At 56.1% G+C, this 19,127-nt stretch overlaps 1 protein-coding gene across 1 annotated transcript in view; it reads left to right on the plus strand.

The window, feature by feature from the left end:
* The window catches only part of COL23A1 (collagen type XXIII alpha 1 chain), a 322,014-nt gene that overhangs the window by 301,073 nt on the left and 1,814 nt on the right, over nt 1-19,127 (plus strand). The window contains exons 9-27 of the mRNA XM_072840567.1: nt 1,031-1,147; nt 1,954-1,989; nt 2,297-2,323; nt 2,779-2,805; nt 4,435-4,488; nt 5,002-5,064; nt 5,481-5,525; nt 6,933-7,010; nt 8,867-8,920; nt 9,560-9,604; nt 10,398-10,487; nt 11,339-11,401; nt 11,744-11,800; nt 12,075-12,101; nt 13,313-13,375; nt 13,461-13,514; nt 13,729-13,755; nt 17,018-17,071; nt 17,259-17,345. Of these exons, the coding sequence (XP_072696668.1) occupies nt 1,031-1,147; nt 1,954-1,989; nt 2,297-2,323; nt 2,779-2,805; nt 4,435-4,488; nt 5,002-5,064; nt 5,481-5,525; nt 6,933-7,010; nt 8,867-8,920; nt 9,560-9,604; nt 10,398-10,487; nt 11,339-11,401; nt 11,744-11,800; nt 12,075-12,101; nt 13,313-13,375; nt 13,461-13,514; nt 13,729-13,755; nt 17,018-17,071; nt 17,259-17,345 (1,068 nt within the window). The remainder of the gene's footprint in view (nt 1-1,030; nt 1,148-1,953; nt 1,990-2,296; nt 2,324-2,778; nt 2,806-4,434; nt 4,489-5,001; nt 5,065-5,480; nt 5,526-6,932; nt 7,011-8,866; nt 8,921-9,559; nt 9,605-10,397; nt 10,488-11,338; nt 11,402-11,743; nt 11,801-12,074; nt 12,102-13,312; nt 13,376-13,460; nt 13,515-13,728; nt 13,756-17,017; nt 17,072-17,258; nt 17,346-19,127) is intronic.

Raw genomic sequence — 19,127 nt, forward strand, 5'->3', positions numbered from 1 at the left:
TTATGTTTATTATATTTATTATATTATATTATTATAATACTTATGTCTATATGTTTATTATATTTCTATATTAAATATATTATTTTTTACTTTATTATAACTGTAGGTGTACAATTAGTTGTAAGAAATAATAGCCCGTGTACCTGTCATCCACTTCCCCCCAGCCCCTCCCAGTGGTGTCACCTTGCCTCCCCGGAGCACAATCTCACAGCCAGGAAATTGTTACACTCCCCTTGCTTTATTTGGATTTCAGCCATTTTACTCCTCTGGGTGTCTGAGTCTGGTCGATGCTATCACACCCATAGATCCCTCGTGCTGCCACAGTCACCTCCCTCCCCACCCCATCTCAGACCCCTGGCCTCCATTAACCCGTGCCCCATCACTGTGACTTTTCCATGTCAACACTGTCGTGTAGACGCAGCCATACTGTAGGTCATCTTTGAGATTGGCTTATTGGCATTTGGTGTCATCCCCTTGAGATGCATCCAACTTGTTCACACACTGAGGGACATTTGGGTCGCTTCCAGTGTGGGGCCCTCACACCTAGAGCTGCTGTGAACCTGCATGTGCAGGGTTTTGTGTGAGCCTGAATTTTTCTCTCTCTGGTTGAGCACCCAGAGCACACTTCCATCACCTAAGAAAGTAGGAGCTGACCAATGAGGAAGGTCCTCCAGGACCTGGAAAGGTCCTTTCCAGGAAGAAGTGGGCCGCTGGGGCCCACATGCTTGCTTCTGCACCCAGCGTGTCTCATCTCATCTCATCTCTCATCATCTCATCTCTCAGCTGGGCTCCAGGCCCATCCCTTGGGGTATAAGAGGTCCAGTTAGCCTCTTATGCCAAAGAATGGGGACCTGTCCCTTCATGTGGCCACTAAGAGGTGGTGAGAATCCCAGTGACCAAATGGTTTCCTCTGAGCCCACCAAGGGCTGGGGAAGGGAAGGCATCAGGCTGTCTGTCTGTGGAGGCTTCTCTCTGGAGACTGGAGCCCCTTCCCTCCTCCTCACAGTCCACCGGGCCCCATCTCTTCCAGGGAGACCAAGGGCAAGATGGAGCTGCTGGGCCTCCAGGGCCCCCTGGACCCCCTGGGGCCCGGGGCCCTCCCGGTGACACTGGGAAAGATGGCCCCAAAGGAGCACAAGGCCCAGCGGTAAGAGAGGACATGGAGGTGGGACACTCCAGACTTGGTTCTGTACCTTCCCAGACTCTGAATCCTGACCCAGAAACATCCCCAGCCATAGCCTATCCCTAGTCCAGACCCAGGCCCATGCCTAACCCCCACCCCAACCCCAATCCAGCACAAACCCACTACAGCCTCATACCTAAATGCCATTTAAGACCTTGATCCTAAACACTCCCAAATCCTGGTCGACACCCTCATTTCTGGCTATTATGCAGACCCTAACTGTGATCCCTGACTCCAAACCCAGCTCTTACCCTACACCCTAACCCCAAATAGAGCCAGAGACCTGACCTTGGCTGCGATTTCAGCCCTGAGACCCGTATGTGGTCACTTCCTCCACAGGAAGTCCCTCTCTGTCCCTCTCTCCCCCTCCTTTCTTCCTTCCCTCCAGTATTAAATAGTTAGGCTCAGTTGTCCTCCTGTAGTTCTACCCAAACCCCGGAGGCCAGACTTCATTGTAAGCCCTTCCCCTAAGGCAGGGACTCAGTCCAGTGCTTCCCCTCACATGCAGAGCCAGCTCCTCCACCAGACTGCCACCAGGGTCCCCTCTCAGGGCAGCTAGCTACTCCAGGAGCTCATCCACTCCTATTCCTGTGGGGCACCTAACTCCCTGAGCCTCAACGTTCTCATCTGCAAAGTGGGAATGATGACAGCCACTCACAAAACAAGAGACCACTTGGAGCCCTGGCCTAGGGCCTGGCAGGGGGAGGGGGCTCAGTGAACTGCAGAGCCCCTGCACCCCCTTAAGAGGCTCCCCACTTCTGCCTCCTCAGGGTCCCAAAGGAGAGGCTGGACGGGACGGTGACATGGTCAGTATCTGGGGCTGGTAGGACCGTGGTGCCCAGCCCGGAAGCCCCTGTCCCACTCACAGCCAGCAGTGGGGAAACGATGGGCCAGGCCCCCAGCCCTGCAGCGCACCCACCACACTGCTTGCAATCTGCAGGGAAGCAGCCCTAGGCATGGGGAGTCGGGAGTCGGCCTAGAGCAGGCCTAGAGCAGGCGAGGCCCTATCCCCTGCTGTCTGGCAGCTGGTGTTATCCTTTATAAACTGAACATGAGAAAGACACCCAGAAGCAGCTCCCAGCAGCCCATTTAACATTTTCTCTTCTCTTCTAGGGCTTGACAGGACCCCCAGGCCCCAAGGTGAGTGCTCCTCCCTGTCCCCTACCCCAGGCCTGGGAGGCATGGGCTCCCCAGCCCCCCCCCCCCCCCCAGCTGCCAGCCACAGGTCATTCTCTCCCTGAGCAGGGGTGGCAAAGAGAGCTGTGGCCTGCCCCAAGGGGAAAGGCTTTCCTTGCTTTTTCCCTCATCTCGGAAACACCCCTTGAGGATGGGGCTTCACATCCCCACTTCCTCAGGCAGTGACTCATCCAAGGTCACTCAGCTTGCAGGTGGGGGGCCAGAGGGATGACCCAGTCAGGAGTGGAGGCCAGCACTGTCCGACCCACCATCCATGTGTACCCCTCTAGGGGCTGGGGGTCTCTGGGCAGTACCCAGTCATTGGGGCCACTTCCACCAGAGGAGCAGGTGGCCTGGTTTTTGGGCCATGCTCTGAGGGCTCTGACCTCTCTCTTGCACCTCCCCTGCATCCCCCTCAGGGTGAGCCCGGCATTCCTGGAAAGAAGGTGAGGGGTGCCCAGGAGGGGCTTCTGGGTTGGGGGTGTGGGCAGTAGCTGGGGAGATGAGCAGGGGCTCCCCATGGAGCAGGACCGGGGCGGGGGCAGGGGGCGGCCACAGGGAAGTTGGCACCAGCCCTGAGTCCTCACTGTGGATGGCTGCTCTGGCCTCCATCTCTGAAACCAGGATCTTGTTTGTTCATTCACTTGCTCGTCCTTTCCACAAACACAGCAAATTTGTTCCTACTTCAGAGCCCTGGACAGTGGTTCTCAAGGTGTGGACCTGGGGCCGGTGGTATCAGCATCGCTAGGGGCTTCCTAGACAGGCACATTTGGGGGCCTACCTCAGAGACACTAGGGGTGGGCCACGGGGATATAGGGATTTACAATAAATCCATATTTGGTCTCCATCCTCTGGATTTCTGGAACAGTGTGCCTAAAACCCTTGGAATATCCTGAGTGATGAACCTAATTTGAAGTTGTCTTGTTATGTGAATTAGGTGACCTTGGGACCACTCCACCCCCACCCCTCCACCCCTCCAGGGTTAGAGGTTGAACCAGTCTCACCAGAGCCAGCGAGCGATTTAATCACTCATGCCTATGTCATGATGCCTCCATAAAACCCAAAAGTATAAGGTTCTGAGAGCTTATGGGTTGGTGAACACATGGAGATTTGGGGAGAGTGGCTCCCCTAGAGAGGGCATGGAAGCTCCCCTTCCCCACACCTTGCCTGATGTATCTCTTCCATCTGGATGTTCCTGAGTTCTATCCTTTCTAATAAACTGGGAATCTAGTAAGTGAAGCGCTTCCCTGAGTGTTGTGAGCTGCTCTAGCAAGTTCACGGAACCCAAGGAGGAAGTAGCAGGAATCTGCAATCCATAGGGGGTTGATCTGAAGCACAAGTGACAACCAGGCTTACTCCTGGTGCCTGAAATGTGTGGGTTAGTGGGAAAGAGGGGACACTCTTGTAGGACTGGGCTCTTACCCTGTGGGATCGGATGCTCTCTCCAGGTAGACAAGTATCAGAATTGGGTTGAACTATAGGACACCTGGCTGATGGCAGAGAATCACTTGGAATCACCATCAGAACTGGCGACCAGAACTCGTAGCCAGGGTCTAATCAGCAGCCCCCCTGAGTGATGCTGGCATGCACTCCAGTTTGGGAACTACTGGCCTGGGATTATCTTCCCCCACCCAAAAATCTGTCCCCTCCCACAGGAGACCATCCCTCCAAGTCCCTCCAACCCACCACTCCCTACACTCTCTTCCCAACACTGCTTCCACCCCCTGGCATGGTGCTGTGTGTTTATCAGGATATTTCTTTGCCCTCAGGCCCCTCTCACCCACTGAGTGAGAGACCCCATCTGCCTAGCCCACAACATTGCTCACAAGATATCTGTTGACTGAACAATGAATCCCCCCTCCTCCATCTGGCCATCCCTTCCTTTGGTGCACAGCTGCTGGCCCACGCTCTCCGCTGGTCCCGGAGCTCTGTCCCACCCCTGTCCCAACCCAGGGTGACAGGTGCCGGTGCCAGCAGAGGACTGGTGTGCAGGGGAGCGCAGGGTGGGAGAGATGGCCAAAGCCGGCTGGTATGCCCAGGCCTGAGGGCTGTAGCTTCAGCTGCTCTCTCCTCAGGGGGATGACGGGATGCCAAGCCAGCCAGGACTTCCTGGACCCCCAGGTCCCAAGGTAGGTACCTGTGCCTCCCACCTCCCATGGCTCCCATCTGTCCGGGGAGGCTCCTAGCTGGCCCTTTCACAATGCCAGGGGCACATGCTGATGCCCGGGGCAGGCCAGAGAAAGGCAGTGGGAAGGCCTTGGGCCCCACTTGCCTCTGGCCAGGGCATCCCATCCAGCCATTTGCCTCCCCGCATACCCTCACGCCCTCCTCCCTCCCATCCCAGGTGGCCCCCACTGTATCTTGTCCCCAGGCTAGGACCAGGGTATCATCCTTGCTCTCCTAGACCTTGGAGAGGGCCAGCCTGCCTCCACAATGTCTCTTGAGCCCCTGAGCTGCCCTAACGATGCGCCAAGACCCAGATTAGAGTAGGTGGCAAGATCCGGAGTCCCCAGGGTTTGGGGAGGAGTCCTGAGGCCCAGAGGGGCTCAGGCACATTCCCCAGAAGTCTGTCAAAGCCAGCAAGCCCAGGCAGCCCCTCCCCTGCCCTTGGTACTCACTCACTGCGAATGTCTCTGTTGCAGGGCGAGCCAGGGAATGCGGGGCCTCGGGGAGAAAATGGTGTGGACGGCGTCCCAGGGCCCAAGGTGCCTTACAGTGTGTGGCGCAGACCAGGGGCCCCATCGTTGGGTGACAGGGCTTTGCCTCCATTTGCCCTCTTAACTGGGGAGTCCCGGGAGGGCTTGGGCCCCAGGGTCTCATTCCATGGGCAGCCAGAGGCTGGCTGGGGATGGGCGCAGGTGGCATTGGGTGAGTGACAAGGCGTCCTCCAAGCTCTGCCATGTGCCTAGGGCATCTCGTAGCCACGGGCGCCAGGGCCTCCCTCGGTTGCCCATCTCTACCCGCCATGGGGCCCCTTACAGGAGCCCTGTTCCTTGGGTGCCAGTTGCCTACATTAGTCCCCTAGGGCTCCAGCAAGTGGGTTCTGTGCTTTTTGGTGACTAGGAGGCAGAGGGGCATGGGGTGGCCATGGGCACATGGCTGCAACCTCACATCCCCACAGGGAGAGCCTGGCCAGCGAGGCACTGATGGGGCCACAGGACTACGGGTAAGCAAATCTCCCCTCTGGCCACAGCAAGGGGACCCAGGGCCCCGGCTTCTTAAAACCCCCAGAGACCAATACCCCAGGGACCCCAGAGAAGCAGTAGAGCTCCAGGAAATGGGAGTCTCTCTCTTTTTTTTTTTTTTTTTTTAATGATCATTCATTAGCGATTTTTAAATTTTTCATCCCACGGTACGTGCTTTTGGCAAAATGCTCAAATGCAAATATGGAAAACAAGTCCTGCACTGGTAGAGTGGCTGGCCTCCCAGAGTCTTTTCTTCTCAGGTGCAAGCAGAGGCCTTCAGTGCATCACTTGTGGTGTCACCCCACAAGTGGGGCACTTTCCCCAGCCTCGAGGTTCCTCCCTGTCTCCAGAAGCATAGCCTCCCCGACTGGCCTCAGACCTTTTGTGCCCAGACGCTATTGATTCACCATTAGATCCACCTCCGGTTAACATCCTGTTCTCCTTGCTGGGGCCTCCAAGCAGTCACATGCCCTTATGCTCCCAGAGGTGGCTTTTCTCCTCAAACAAAACAAAACAAAACAAAACTGAGACTAACCCATAGCTTGGTGGTACAGGGGGCACAGAGTATGGAATTGTGTGAACCATACCGTTCCCAGCAGGCCATGACCACAGAGGCTGCTGGCAAGTGAGGCCCTAGCCGGGTCCCTTGCCCTCTGCAAGGGGCTGGCCCCAGGCCTGACCAGAATGCAGCCCCCCTGGCCATGGCCCCAGCAGAGAGCAGCCTGGAGCAGAGGCAGGTTCCGAGAGGAAGGGCAAGACCTGCAGCAGAGCACCTGCCTGCCCACACACGTGCCTCTGCAGACAGTGGTGCGCACACACAAATGTGCAGGCCTGGTGGGCATGTGCTTATTAGTCACACACGGCGCCCACAGCCCCTTCCAGAGCCGGGGAGATGGAGGCACAAGGGCAAGATCCAGCCGGCACATCTCGTATCGATCTAAGCAGTGTTTGGGCTTTGGGAGGAGAATGTTTATTTTTGCCTTTTTGCCAACGTTTAAAAATCAGAGGAACTTGATGTCAAAGTGAGACTTTCTGTTTTCCCCCGGAGAACTCCGGGTTAGGGCAGCGGACTTCAGTTCCCACACGAATGACAGCAGGACTAGGCAGTGGCATGTTCCTCTCTTGGCTCCAGGCCTGCGCCCCCTTCCCTCCCGGACACCTGCTGCCTGGCCCCTGGAGCGTTTTCTCAGTGACTGGGATACCAGTGGCCCTGTAGATCCCAGAGAATGAGCTTGAGGGGCAGGGTGGGGGGTCCCATCAGGTTACAGCTGAGCCAGCACACGGCACACAGACCTCCATGTGATCCAGGTTCCTAGATTCCCTGGTTGAGACACAGACGTTGCCACCATGGCTCTGCCCTAAAATTCTTACTCTTCCTCCTGCCTCAGGGTCCCCAGGGCCTCAAGGGCGAGCAAGGAGACACAGTGGTGATCGACTACGATGGCAGGATCTTGGATGCCCTGAAGGTAGGTTCCTGGCAGGACCAGGACCCCACCCTTGTTCTCTTCCTGAGGCGACAACCACATACTATGCAAATTAATCCTGCATTTCTTTGCACAAGGGACAGGGGGCAGTTTAGCACAAAGACCCCAGCTTCCCCAGGTACACCTGATAAGGAAATCAGGGCTGTGCTGAGACTTCCCTGGGTGCTAAGAGCTTCTGTGAACACGGTTTATGTGGGCCTGAGCTCCCTGGAGGCCAAAGCATAGAAGGGAAGCTCCCTGCTGGGGGCGAGGGGCAGGAGACAAAGCTTTCAAAGCATTTCCTGATGTCCTCCTTGCACCTTCCCAGGAAACAAGCCAGAGGGCTAGGTCTTCTAGTAGCTGGTGGGGGAAGATGACAGCGGCAGGGCTGCCACAAGGAGCCTCAGGGAATGCGTGGCCGCTGAGCCCTGCCCGGTGCCTGACAGACTTGGGACCCATCACCACTGGAGAGAGAGGTTGGGTGCCAGCTGTTCACGGCTTCCAGGAAAGGGAGCTCGGGAGGGACAGGAACAAACATCAGAGACCAGACTGAGCCTCGGCACCTGACCCCACCTGAGCTCCATTCCAGTTAACCCCCACAGGCCTCAGGGAAACACAAGCCGGTCGCACCACAGGCCTGCATGGTGCAGTGTGGTCTGAAGGCATGCACAGGCATGGTGCGTCCAGGCCCCACTTGGAGAACCAACCTGAGTTCAGGGAGGTGGGATGTAGATATCGGCTGCCAGACTGGAATGAGGCATCCAGCCAATGGGCAGTGGGCTGACAGTTGGTTCTTGATCAGGGAAGCAATGTTAATAATACATATTGTGGGGGTGCCTGGTGGCTCAGTCAGTTAAGCATCTGCCTTCAGCTCAAGTCATGATCCCAGTGTCCTGGAATGGATCCCTGTGTTCCCTGCTCAGAGGGGATCCTGCCTCTCCCTCTCCCTTTGCCTGCTGCTGCCCCTGTTTGTGCTCTCTCTCTGTCAAATAAATAAAATCTTTTAAAATATGTGTGTGTGTGTGTGTGTGTGTGTGTGTATAAATTGTGGGCAGGCTAGCTGAGGAATGGCGTGGACAGTGAATAAAAGTGGGTGTGATGGCAGGGGGGCCTTCGTGGGGTGGGGTGGGCTCTGGGCCTGGGCAGGTGGAATGGAAGAAGATAGGAAGACCAGAGATGTCTCAATGGAGGTGCTAGCAAGAAGGGGACAGTTTGCTGGGATGAGGGGACTAACGGAGCAGGGTGCAGCCTTGAGGAGGAGGCATGCATCCAGAGGGTGACGATGAGCCATGTGGGCAAGTGGCCTGTAGGAAGCCTGGGCCAGAATGGGAGCTTGGGAGTAGGATGAGACACCATCTCTTATTCATGACACCTAGGACTCTCCAGCCCTGGCCAACAGCAGAGCACAGAGCTGATGGGCAGAGAGCTCACGGGAGGGATAGAGATGCTCGGCCACTGTCAGGGATAAAATTTTTGCCTGGTCTTGAATACCAACAGGAGATTTACCCATGCTTCAAGAGGCAATAGGGAGCCATCGCAGGATCTTGAGCAGAGGAGTACTGTGAAGAAAGCTGTATTTGGGGTATACTAGCTCTGAAGGCAGAGGGATTCTGGATCTACTGTGGTAGTGGGACACCATGGTATCTCATCCAGTCCCTGGTGCCACCTCCCTGCCTGCCTACCCCCTGCCACCGCCAGACAAGAGTGCCTGACCTGACCTGACAGGGTGGGAAGCAGGCTATGAGGGCAGCTGTTGCAGGCCAGCCGGACAGAGCCCCAGGCCCCGGGGGGAAGGAATGAGCCAACAATTGGGGGGGACGATCTGCATAAATACTCACCAGCTTGGCTTTCACATACAGGGTCCTCCCGGGCCACAGGGTCCCCCAGGACCACCAGGGATCCCCGGAGCCAAGGTCAGTTCATGGACAGTTGTGTGGGCCCCCTCCAAACCCCTTAATTCCAGCACCCACCTCCCCTCTCCTCTCTGCTTCTCTCCTGGATCCCACCCCAACTTCTGGGAGCTCATAGAAGGTGGCCCTGCTCCTTCCGATCCAAGCGTGGTGCCTTCCTCCTGGCCCTCGCTCCTCCAGGAAACCTCATTCACGAGTGTAAACCCTTAAGACATCCCCAGGTCCCAGAGATGACATAGGTGTTCTTACGGCCTATACACATTGTTTACCCCACCCAGCTGGCTCAGGAGAAAGAGCTCAGACTTGGAAATCGGGTAAGATCTGGTCCTGGCCATCGCCCTGTTCTGTGTGGCCTGCAATGAGTCATTTAATACTCCCCTCCCCAGAGTCTCAACTTCCAAACTGGTGACCTCCCAGACTATAGATTATAACTCTGGTCTGTATCTGCCCAGAGGAGCTGAGGAGAGGGCCAGTGCCTGGCACGGGGCTGGCTGGGTACCCAATGGGCACCTTCTGAGATACCACCAACTACAGAGACCTGACCCAGGGACATTGTGCTGATTGGGAGAAGCAGACCAGCCACGGGTCTCTCTCAGGGGCCACCAGACGCCGTAACCTCTCTTGCTTTCTGTTCCCTTCCAGGGCGAGCTGGGATTGCCTGGTGCCCCGGGAATCGACGGAGAGAAGGTCTCTGGGCCTTTCATTTGCTTGGCGATGCTGGTGCCTAGTGTGGGGCTGTGTGTGTGTATGCATGTGTGTGTGTGTGTGTGTGCGCGTGTGTACAGAGTTAGATGCCACAGAACAGAGTACGCTGCCTGGGTGAATGTCCTGGTTCTGCCCTGAGGCCTCAGGCCAGCTGCTCACTTTCTGGTTCCCCACTGGGAGGGGAGGATGGCACAGTTATTAAGAGATAATCCTGTGTGTGGAAAACAGAGAGCGATGCATTGTGCGTGATATAGCGAAGAGTCTTCAAATGTTACCTAATGCCGTTACAGTTACTCTCAGTATAGTGAGTGCTGTGAACATTGCTGTAAGTGTACACACCTATGTGTGTGTTCCTGTACACACAGCACGGTGTCAGGGGCATCACTGACATTCATGGGAGTGGCTGTAGTGCCAGGTCCCTAGGTGTGCCACACCTCCGACACTACGTGATGGAGAGAGGGAATGAGTGGATGGTGGGGGGTATGTGGGGGTTGGGGGCTCCACTCACCTGTGTCTGAGATGTGAACACAGGGTTGACCCCCCTCCCAAGCCCTGTGAGGGCCCCTGCGGGGGCTGCCCAGTCCCACTCACTCCACCCCTCCCCCCGCTGGCCCACCCGGGCCCCTTGGTGCAGTCACTGCCTGGGTCAGAGGCAGGGACCCACCTGAAGAAGGGGGAGTCTAACCTGGCCGGACTAAGCCCCGGGGACCCGCTGGGGCAGGGCGGGGAGCCTGCCTGCTGATTTCCACCCACTCCTTGTTCTTGTGGCTCGCAGGGTCCCAAAGGAGCTAAAGGAGACCCAGGAGAGGCTGGGCCGACAGGACCCAAAGGGGAGGCAGGCGAGATGGGGCTGTCGGGCCTCCCGGTAAGTGGCTGCTTGGCCCTGCCCTGCTCTGCCCAGGCGGGGGGGTTCCAAGGCCAATGCGTGCCCACCCACCTGCAGCTGCGGGGGAGAGGGGCACAGCGGGGGCCCCGCTGACACCGCCCAGCCCCGGGCCACCGATCTTTGACAGGAAGCTCTGCCTCAGCCCATGCCGCTTGGACTCTCGGAGTCCCTGAACTCTCTTCCTTCTCCGTACAAGGACCTACCTTCTGCCTGCCTCCCAAGGCCACTGAACAGGTGGAAGGGAGCTGACAGGGGGCTGACCGCTCAGGATGGCATCCTGCTCTGTCTCCTGCCAGCTCTGGAACCCTGCACGAGCATCCTAACCCCCCTGGGCCTCAGTTTCCCCACCTCTAAAATGAGGATGATTGTCTCCCACTCGTGAGATCCTGTACATGAGCCTGTACAACAGGGCTGAGAGTGGTGGCCACGTGATAAATAGCCACCATCACCATCATCATGGCTGGACTCAAATAGTTGTGGGTTCAAGCGGCTACCAGGTGCCACCTCTTCACATCTGATGTTCATCCATGAGGCTCCTTCAGCTAGAGAGGTGGCTGGTCTTAAACCCGGGTCTTTGCTTCCAGAGCCGCTGGGTGCCCCCAACACCCACCTCACAGGATACAGTTTATATCGCTTTTAATGGACTCTCCAAAAACCCACTTGCTGGGCACCCAGAGAGTGGCACCAATTTAGGGGAAACTGCTTCAAGCTGCAGAGGCCAGCTCGTGGCTGATGCTGCAGGCCTCATGGGGAAGGAAGGGGAGCTACCAACCCGTGGGTGGTGCTTTTGGTGATGGACAGAAAGGGCTGAAGACCATCCTCTCCTGCAGGGCACCGATGGCGCCAAGGGGGAGAAGGGAGAGTCAGCATCTGACAGCCTACGGGAGAGCCTGGTAAGGGGGGCTGCTGAGGACCAAGGTCTCCCCTCAGTGTCAGGCCCAGGCCAACTGGGTTCCTGAACCTTGGGACAGAAAGGCCATGTGGCCTGACCAAACCCAGGGCAGTGAGGGAGGTGGAAGGAGGGAGCCTCGGGCTGTGTCCTCCAGCTGAGGCCCATCTGAGAACCCCAAAGGCCAGCCCCTGTGCACTCTTCTGTGGGTGGGAAGAAGACTCAGCCCAGTGGCTCAGGGCCTAGCCCCCCTAAGAGGGCTCATCCACTGTCCAGTGTGTTCAAGTGTGGACGAGTGAGGTATGATGGAGCGGGGGTGTCTAATCCACTTCTAACTGCTTCCTAGGCCCAGATCATAGTGGCGCCAGGGCCCCCTGGCCCCCCTGGTCCCCCAGGCCCCACGGTAAGAACATTTGGCTTGAAGTAGCCGAGATATGCAGAGGATGGGGAGCCCAGGCTTGGAGCTGTGACCCAGAGAAGGACAGGACTTCCCGGCAGGGAGGGGGCATATCTAGCAATCTGGCAGAGCCTGGGTCTGGGCTTGGGAGGTTGCAGAGGTCAGGATCACAGGGGCTACAGAGTGGCCTAGAAGCCAGGGTGACCACTGCAAGAGGAATGTGGCTCTGAGATCCAGACCCAACCTGATGGCCTTTCTGATTTGCTCTGTCCTCCTCCAGGGCCTTCAGGGAATCCAGGGTCCCAAGGTGAGTTCTGGGGCGTGGGGGGAACCTCTCTACTCACTGCAGACTCACAGCCTGCATAGTTCCAAAAAGCCTTGCGAATGGGCCCCACGCTTGGCCCCTGACCACCTCTGCGTTACCCCAGGCCCTGAACACTCTGAATCCCCTGGAGTGCAACCTCCTTGATGCCCTCGAGGCTGGTGTCCCCTAGCCCCACACGGGGACTCTGTTCTTTCACCTTGTCCCTCTGCCCCAGCCCTAGTCAGCTGCCTCTACCTCCGTGTACCATGCCCCCTTTCCTTACACACTTCTCTGCATGGCCCCCATACGCACATCTGTCTCTCAACTGCCCACAGCCTGGACATGAAGTCTTGGGTTTGGTGTGTATTACATAATGTCCTGTCCTCTGCTCTTAAATTAAAACCGTGAGCATGGCCTGCCCGTGTGCCCTGCATGGGGGAGGCCAGCTGGCCTCACTGCTCGCTACGCCTGGTTTCTCTCTCATTCACCCTGCGGGAGCACACATCTCTGATTCTCCAACCCAGAGGCCGGCAGGACTCAGCCATGAATCCCACAGCTGAGCGGAGCCCAGCCTGTGGCCTGACCAGATGTGCAGCTTCTGGCTCTGTTTTGTCCCAAGACCTCCCCCAGATCATGTTTAAAAGAGACAGCTGCTGGCATAGACGAAGTCCAACGCTATGGCTTAGAAACCCTACTGGTGGGCAGCCCCGGTAGCGCAGCAGTTTAGCGCCGCCTGCAGCCCAGGGCCTGATCCTGGAGACCTGGGATCAAGTCCCGCGTCAGGCTCCTGCATGGAGCCTGCTTCTCCCTCCTCCAGTGTCTCTGCCTTTCTCTCTCTCTATGTCTATCATAAATAAATAAATAAATAAATAAATCTTAAAAAAAAAAAAAAAAAGAAAGAAAAGAAACTCTACTGGTCCTTAGCTCTGCTGCTTCTTGGCTGTGTGGCTGGACCTGTCCCTGCCTGTCTCTCTGCCTCTCTTTACCTATCTGTGAAATGGCTGTGAGGTAGCTCATATGCCGGAAAAGGTAAAATGCCCACACTTAACAGCTCATTCTGATTACTATTTGCACTGGAAGGAAGCCAGGGTCAAGCCCGTGAGAGCCTAGAGTCTGTCCCCCTGCCCTGCACACCCCAGCACAGCTCCAAGCTTTCCTGTCCTGCTGTTTCTCTGACTCCTTTCCCCTGACTGATGTCTACTCTTTCCTTCCAGGGATTGGATGGAGCAAAGGGAGAGAAGGGTGTGGCGGGTGAGAGAGGCCCCAGCGGCCTGCCTGTGAGTGTCATGAGCCTTGTTTGTCCCTCCAGGGCACTAATTTCTGTACCTGTCATGCCTCTTGACCCATTCCTTTTCCACCCAGGGGCCAGCTGGCCCACCGGGCCTTATTGGGCTACCAGGAACCAAAGGAGAAAAGGTAACAACCTCCTTTAATGCCTCCCAAGTATGACTGCACGTTTATAGTGTCACTTGGCCGTGGGGACTCAACCCCTGCAACACACTGACCCAGGGCCAGAAATCAGGCTTGTAGACAACTCACAAGGCTGAACGTCTCAGCAGTAGTGTTCCTGGCACACACACACCCCCCCCCCACCACGGGCCTCTCATACCTCCTCTTTATCTTTCCTCAGGGAAGACCCGGGGAGCCAGGACTAGATGTAAGTATCTCATCGTTCACTGTGATCAGGCTCCTCCTCTATGTACCTTCTGCCCTTTGCTGGCCATACAGTAATCTGATCTGCTTGGCTTGGATGTGACCCCATTCCCCATGGCTGGGACTCCAACTAACTGGATCCCTCTGTGTCCCCAGTGCCAAGTCTAGTTCATAGCCCAGAGTAAGTACTTGATGAGTGGATGGATGGATGAGTGATAGACGGATGGAAGATGGGTAGATAGATGATGGGTGGATGGATGATTCATGGATGAGTGATAGGTGGATGGATGGATAATGGATGGGTGGAAGATGAGTGGATGGAAGATAGATGGAAGGATGATAGGTGGATAATGGGTGGGTAGATGATAGGTTGGTGGATGATGGGTGAATAGAAGATGGATAGACGATGGGTGGATGGGTGATGAATGGAATATGGATGGATAATGGATGAGTGGAAGATGGATGAATAGAAGATAGATGGATGATGGGTGGATAGAAGATGGGATAATGGTGGATGGATGATGGGTGGGTGGAGGATGAATGGATGGATAAACGGATTGATGAATGGATGGATAATGGGTGGTTGGATGACGGATGGATAATGGTGGATGGATGATGGGTGGATAGAAGATGGATAGATAATGCTGAATGGACGATGGGTGGGTGGGTGGATGATGGATGGATGAATGGATGGATGAATGGGTGGATGGATGGATAATACTGGATGGATGATGGGTGGGTGGGTGATGAATGGAAGATGGATGGATAATGGTAGATGGGTAATGGATGAGTGGAAGATGGGTGGATTATGGGTGAATGGGAAATGGATGGAAGATGGATGGATAATGCTGGATGGATGATGGATGGACGAATGGATGGATGGATAATGGGTGGATGGATGATGGATGCATAATGGTGGATGGATGATGGATGAATGATGGGTGGATGGTTGATGAGTGGATGGGTAATGGGCAACTGGATGGAAGGATGATGCATTGGAACAGGAAGGTTAAAGGAACAAGAAGAGAGCAGTGTTGCAATATCCTGGTGAGACAATGGAGCTTCAGCTAGGACCTTATTGTGGGAAGGGAAGGAGAGAAAATGTTAGCCTAAAGTTGATTGGATCAAGTGTCTTGGTTGCCAGCAACAGAAAACATTTCAAACTGGTTTAAAGCCCTAACTGAGAAATCCAGAGGGACAATGCACAGATCCACACAACCCAGCCTCTCATGCTTTCTTGTCTGTGCTTTCCCTGTGGGGGTGTCATTTCAAGTTACATGTGGTGATGGGATGGAGACAGTAGCCCCAAACCCACATTTTCCCAGACCCAAACCCTGGAGAAAGACTATTTGCTTCACCCTCTTCTTTTAGACATATCTTATCAATTCTCACTGGCCCCAAGTGCTGAAATATCGCTTGGCCATAAGAAATGCAGTGCCCTGATTGGCCAGCCCGGATCACATGCTCCCTTCTGGAGCCAGGAGCAGAGTGGGTGGATTATATGAAGGGAGGGTTGTTCACACCTCGTAGCTATTGCAAGGGGAATGGTGACCAGATGCAGGGCTGCAGGGATTCTGGTGCCTGTGCCAGACTTTAAGGAGAGAATGCCACCTTAGAGAGCAACTGTAGACACAGAGTTTCTGATGGGGAAGATGGTGCCCATCCATGAAAAGTGTCCAGAGAAGAAGCCAATGCTGAATCCAGTTCAGGCTCTGGACCCAACGATGTCGTGGAGCTAAAGAGACCATGCCACCAGCAGTGAGACCACAGTTGCTCCTAGGAGGCCTGGAGCTCAGAGTGGCATCTCAAAGCCACGCCTACCTGCTCTACCTGGCAAGCCTCTGGCTCCGCACCCACTCCACCTGGTCCAGCCAACATGGGGAATCTGCTCAGAAGCCTCCCTGGCCTCATACCTGGATAGAATAGCCTGTCTCCCTGGTTCCCCATGGCATCTGGTTCATCCTATGCCGTTGAGCATTGACCATTGTCTTCTATACCCTCTTGCCTGTCACATGAGACCACGAAGGAAGTGTCACATTTGTTCCTGTGGGGTTTTAATTTATGCATGTGACCGAGTGACAACCCACAGAGGTCAATGCCAGTAAAGGAAGAGTGCGTTACTTATGTTTCCTTAGAGAAGGGCTCACCTCGCTATGGAGGGTCACATGGGGAAGCACCACGTTTAGTCGGGGGGGAAAGAAAGGAGTGGAGGGCAGTGTTTATAGGGGTTTCCTTGCAAAAGGCAGGCAGGGCAGAGGAAACAGTTGAGGACTGGCTAGTAAAAAGGTGTGAAGAGTGCAGGCAGGCTCCAGGCTGGAGGGGTGGTGTCGCTCTCCTGGTACCTGGCCCGGGGATGACTTGGGGCAGGGGAAGCATCATCAGATGGTGTGTGGGAAGCAGATAAAGGGGGTGATTGGGAGATTGTTGGCTTACACATGAAATGTGCTCCCAGACCAGCCCTCTGCTACGCCCCCTAGCCAGCCTCTCCCTACCCAGCAAGTTCTTTAAGATGTCAAAACATCATAAGGAACAGAAAATAAATAGGGGGAGAAAGGAGACATATCAAATCTGTTTCTCTGTCCTTGGCATACAGCCCACAACCCAGTTCCTAGTGGATGCTTGGAAATGTTGCCTCCATGGGTAGATGGATAAATGGACAGGTGGATGGAGGGGTGGGTAGGTGTATAAGAGATTCAGCCAGAGGCAGACAACAGGTCACCATTTCTCAGTCTGACAAAATTGGTGGCGTAAACTTCCATGAATTTCCATGTCCCTAGCCATGCCCTGCTGCATCTGGCAGTGATGGGAGAGAAAACCCCTTGCCAGGGGCTCTACCTGAGGCCTTCTTTTTTTTTTCCCTAAGATTTTATTTATTTATTCATGAGAGACACAGAGAGAGAGGCAGAGACATAGGCAGAGGGAGAAGCAGGCTCCCCGTGGGGATCCCAAGGTGGGACTCAATCCCTGGACCCCGGGATCATGCCCTAAGCTAAAGGCAAATGCTCAACCACTGAGCCACCCAGGTGTCCCTCTGCCTGAGGGCTTCTGTCCAGAGACACCGATGGTGTTCTCCTCTGGAGGAAGCAGTGCTGGCATCTTGAATGCATGCTTTTCTCTAAATCAGCCAGGCACCCAGCACATGTGTCACCTAGGAGTTGGCGCTGGGCCAGTTTGTACCACTGATCTGCCTAGGCAAGGCAGTGATGGATGGGAGGGTCATGGAGAGGGATAGCACACCTCAAACCTCACTGTATTCTTTTTGCCAGGGTTTCCCTGGACCCCGAGGAGAGAAAGGTGACCGGAGCGAACGTGGAGAGAAGGTGGGGGCAGGTGGAGAGAACGGGGGGTGGGAGTGGTGGCAAGATATGAGCCAAGGCAGGTGAAGGCTGGGGTGGGGATAGTAGGACAGGGGTGGCTGCTGGCTGGAGGCCCATCTCTTTGAGACTTGGAAGAGGGGTCCTGGGCCCTGCAGCCACAACCATCCCCCGCATTTCCCTCCTTGTGCAGGGGGAACGAGGCGTCCCGGGCCGGAAAGGCGTGAAGGGCCAGAAGGGTGAGCCAGGACCGCCAGGCCTGGACCAGCCATGTCCTGTGGTACGTGTCGGAGCAGAGTGGGAGCCCTGACCCAGGTCTTTGCTGCCCCAGGCCAAGGTCAGGCCAGCGTCTTCTCTGTCCTCGGGGAGACCACCATGGCTGTCACTGCCATCGTGTCACTCCTCTCACTCTGGTCCTGACTCCCCTCCGTCGGCATGGCTCCAGGAGACCCCCCAGCCCCTCCACAGATGGAGGCAGGGCCCAGGGCAGAGTGTTTGCCAGGGTCACTGCCCTTCTTTTCTCAGCTTCCTTGGCCCTCACAGGGATCAGGGCACTCTTACCTCTCTGGGTGTAGGCCCCAAGGAGGAGGCTTTTTTTTTAAAGATTTTATTTATTTATTCATGAGAGACACAGAAAGAGAGGCAGAGACACAGGCAGAGGGAGAAGCAGACGCCTTGCAGGGAGTCCGATGGAGGACTTCATCCCAGGACCCTGGGATCATGACCTGAGCCAGAGGCAGATGCTCAGCCACTGAGCCACCCAGGTGCTCCAAGGAGGAGGCTTTGGCTGGTATGGGTGGCCCTGACACACCCATGCGCCTCCTCTGTGTCCCCCAGAGTCCTTCCCTGTTCCCTATGCCTTCCTCCTTTCTTTCTCTCTCATATCAGCTTCTGATGGCGACGAGACCTTGGGCCTGAAGTAACCACGATTTAGTCCCCAACCACCCAGTACCGAGGGCAGAGAGGGTTCACACGTCAGACTCTCCCATGGAGCTCAGAAAAGACAGGCAAGACAAAGCAGGGAGTTTCCATGCTAAGAGTGAGCAGATAGCCACTCCCAGCCACCTTCCAAAGGGGCATCAGGGTGAGGAACCCCAGAGGCCTGGTCCTCTGACCATAAGTCACACTGGCCTCTGTTCTCCTCATCCATGAGTCTCCTCATCCGTGCAGTGGGGGTGTTCGTCCCTATCCCCAGAGGTCTTGAGGAGTGAATGAGAAAAAAACAAGAAGAGCAGAGAGGTAGGCATACACATGAGGTGCAGGGTTGCCAGGGGGATGCGGTGGCCCAGCCTCACAGCCCCGGCCCTGGGCCAAGACTTCTCTCCAAGTCATTCAGCCTTCATCTTTCAAACAGGAATATCCTAGCTGTGGAGGCAAGCGAGGGGCGCCGGGCTCCAGGGCCCTGGCCAGGGGCAGCGGGCCCTGCCCTGTGGTACGAGGTCTGGCCTGCTGTGTGCTGTGTTGTGCTGTGCTGGGCGGGACATCTGGGTGCTTGTGCCCCCTACTCTGAATCCCACCCCCTATCCTGCCTTCCTGTCCTGCCTGCCCCTCCTCCCCACTTCTCTTTGGGTCCCAGCCAGTGCCCTGGTGGATGCGCAGAGTTCCAGGGCCTGTGCTCCCATGGCTGCCTCCAGAGTGCAGTGTTTTCCCAAACTGGGGTTCTGCAGGGACTTTGGACTGATTGATGGGTCAGCCTGTCCCTCTCCAGCTCTGCTGCTGGGCCACCTGAAACCTGCCCCACCCCTTTGTGTCTGAGTGCTGAGCCAGCATTGGCATCGCTGGTGCCCCAGACAACCCCAGCCCCTCACACCCCGATCTGTACCCTGAGAGCCTCAGCCTACTCTGTCTGCCACTCAGATCCAAAAACGGGGACCAGGCCAGGCCAGACGGGCATCCTGCTCCCTGGACTGTCCTTCAGACACTCTTGAAGAAACTCCTGAGAGCTCTCAGGCCCCCAGTGTGAGGGGCCAGAGCCACTGTCATGGCTACCAGGAGGGAGGCCATGCAACCCCTCAGGGGGCCAGGGCTGGGGCCAGGGCCAGGCCCTGCTCCTGGCCAACAC

The sequence above is a fragment of the Canis lupus genome, chromosome 10 (genome assembly GCF_048164855.1).
Source record: "Canis lupus baileyi chromosome 10, mCanLup2.hap1, whole genome shotgun sequence".
Taxonomy (NCBI): domain Eukaryota; kingdom Metazoa; phylum Chordata; class Mammalia; order Carnivora; family Canidae; genus Canis; species Canis lupus.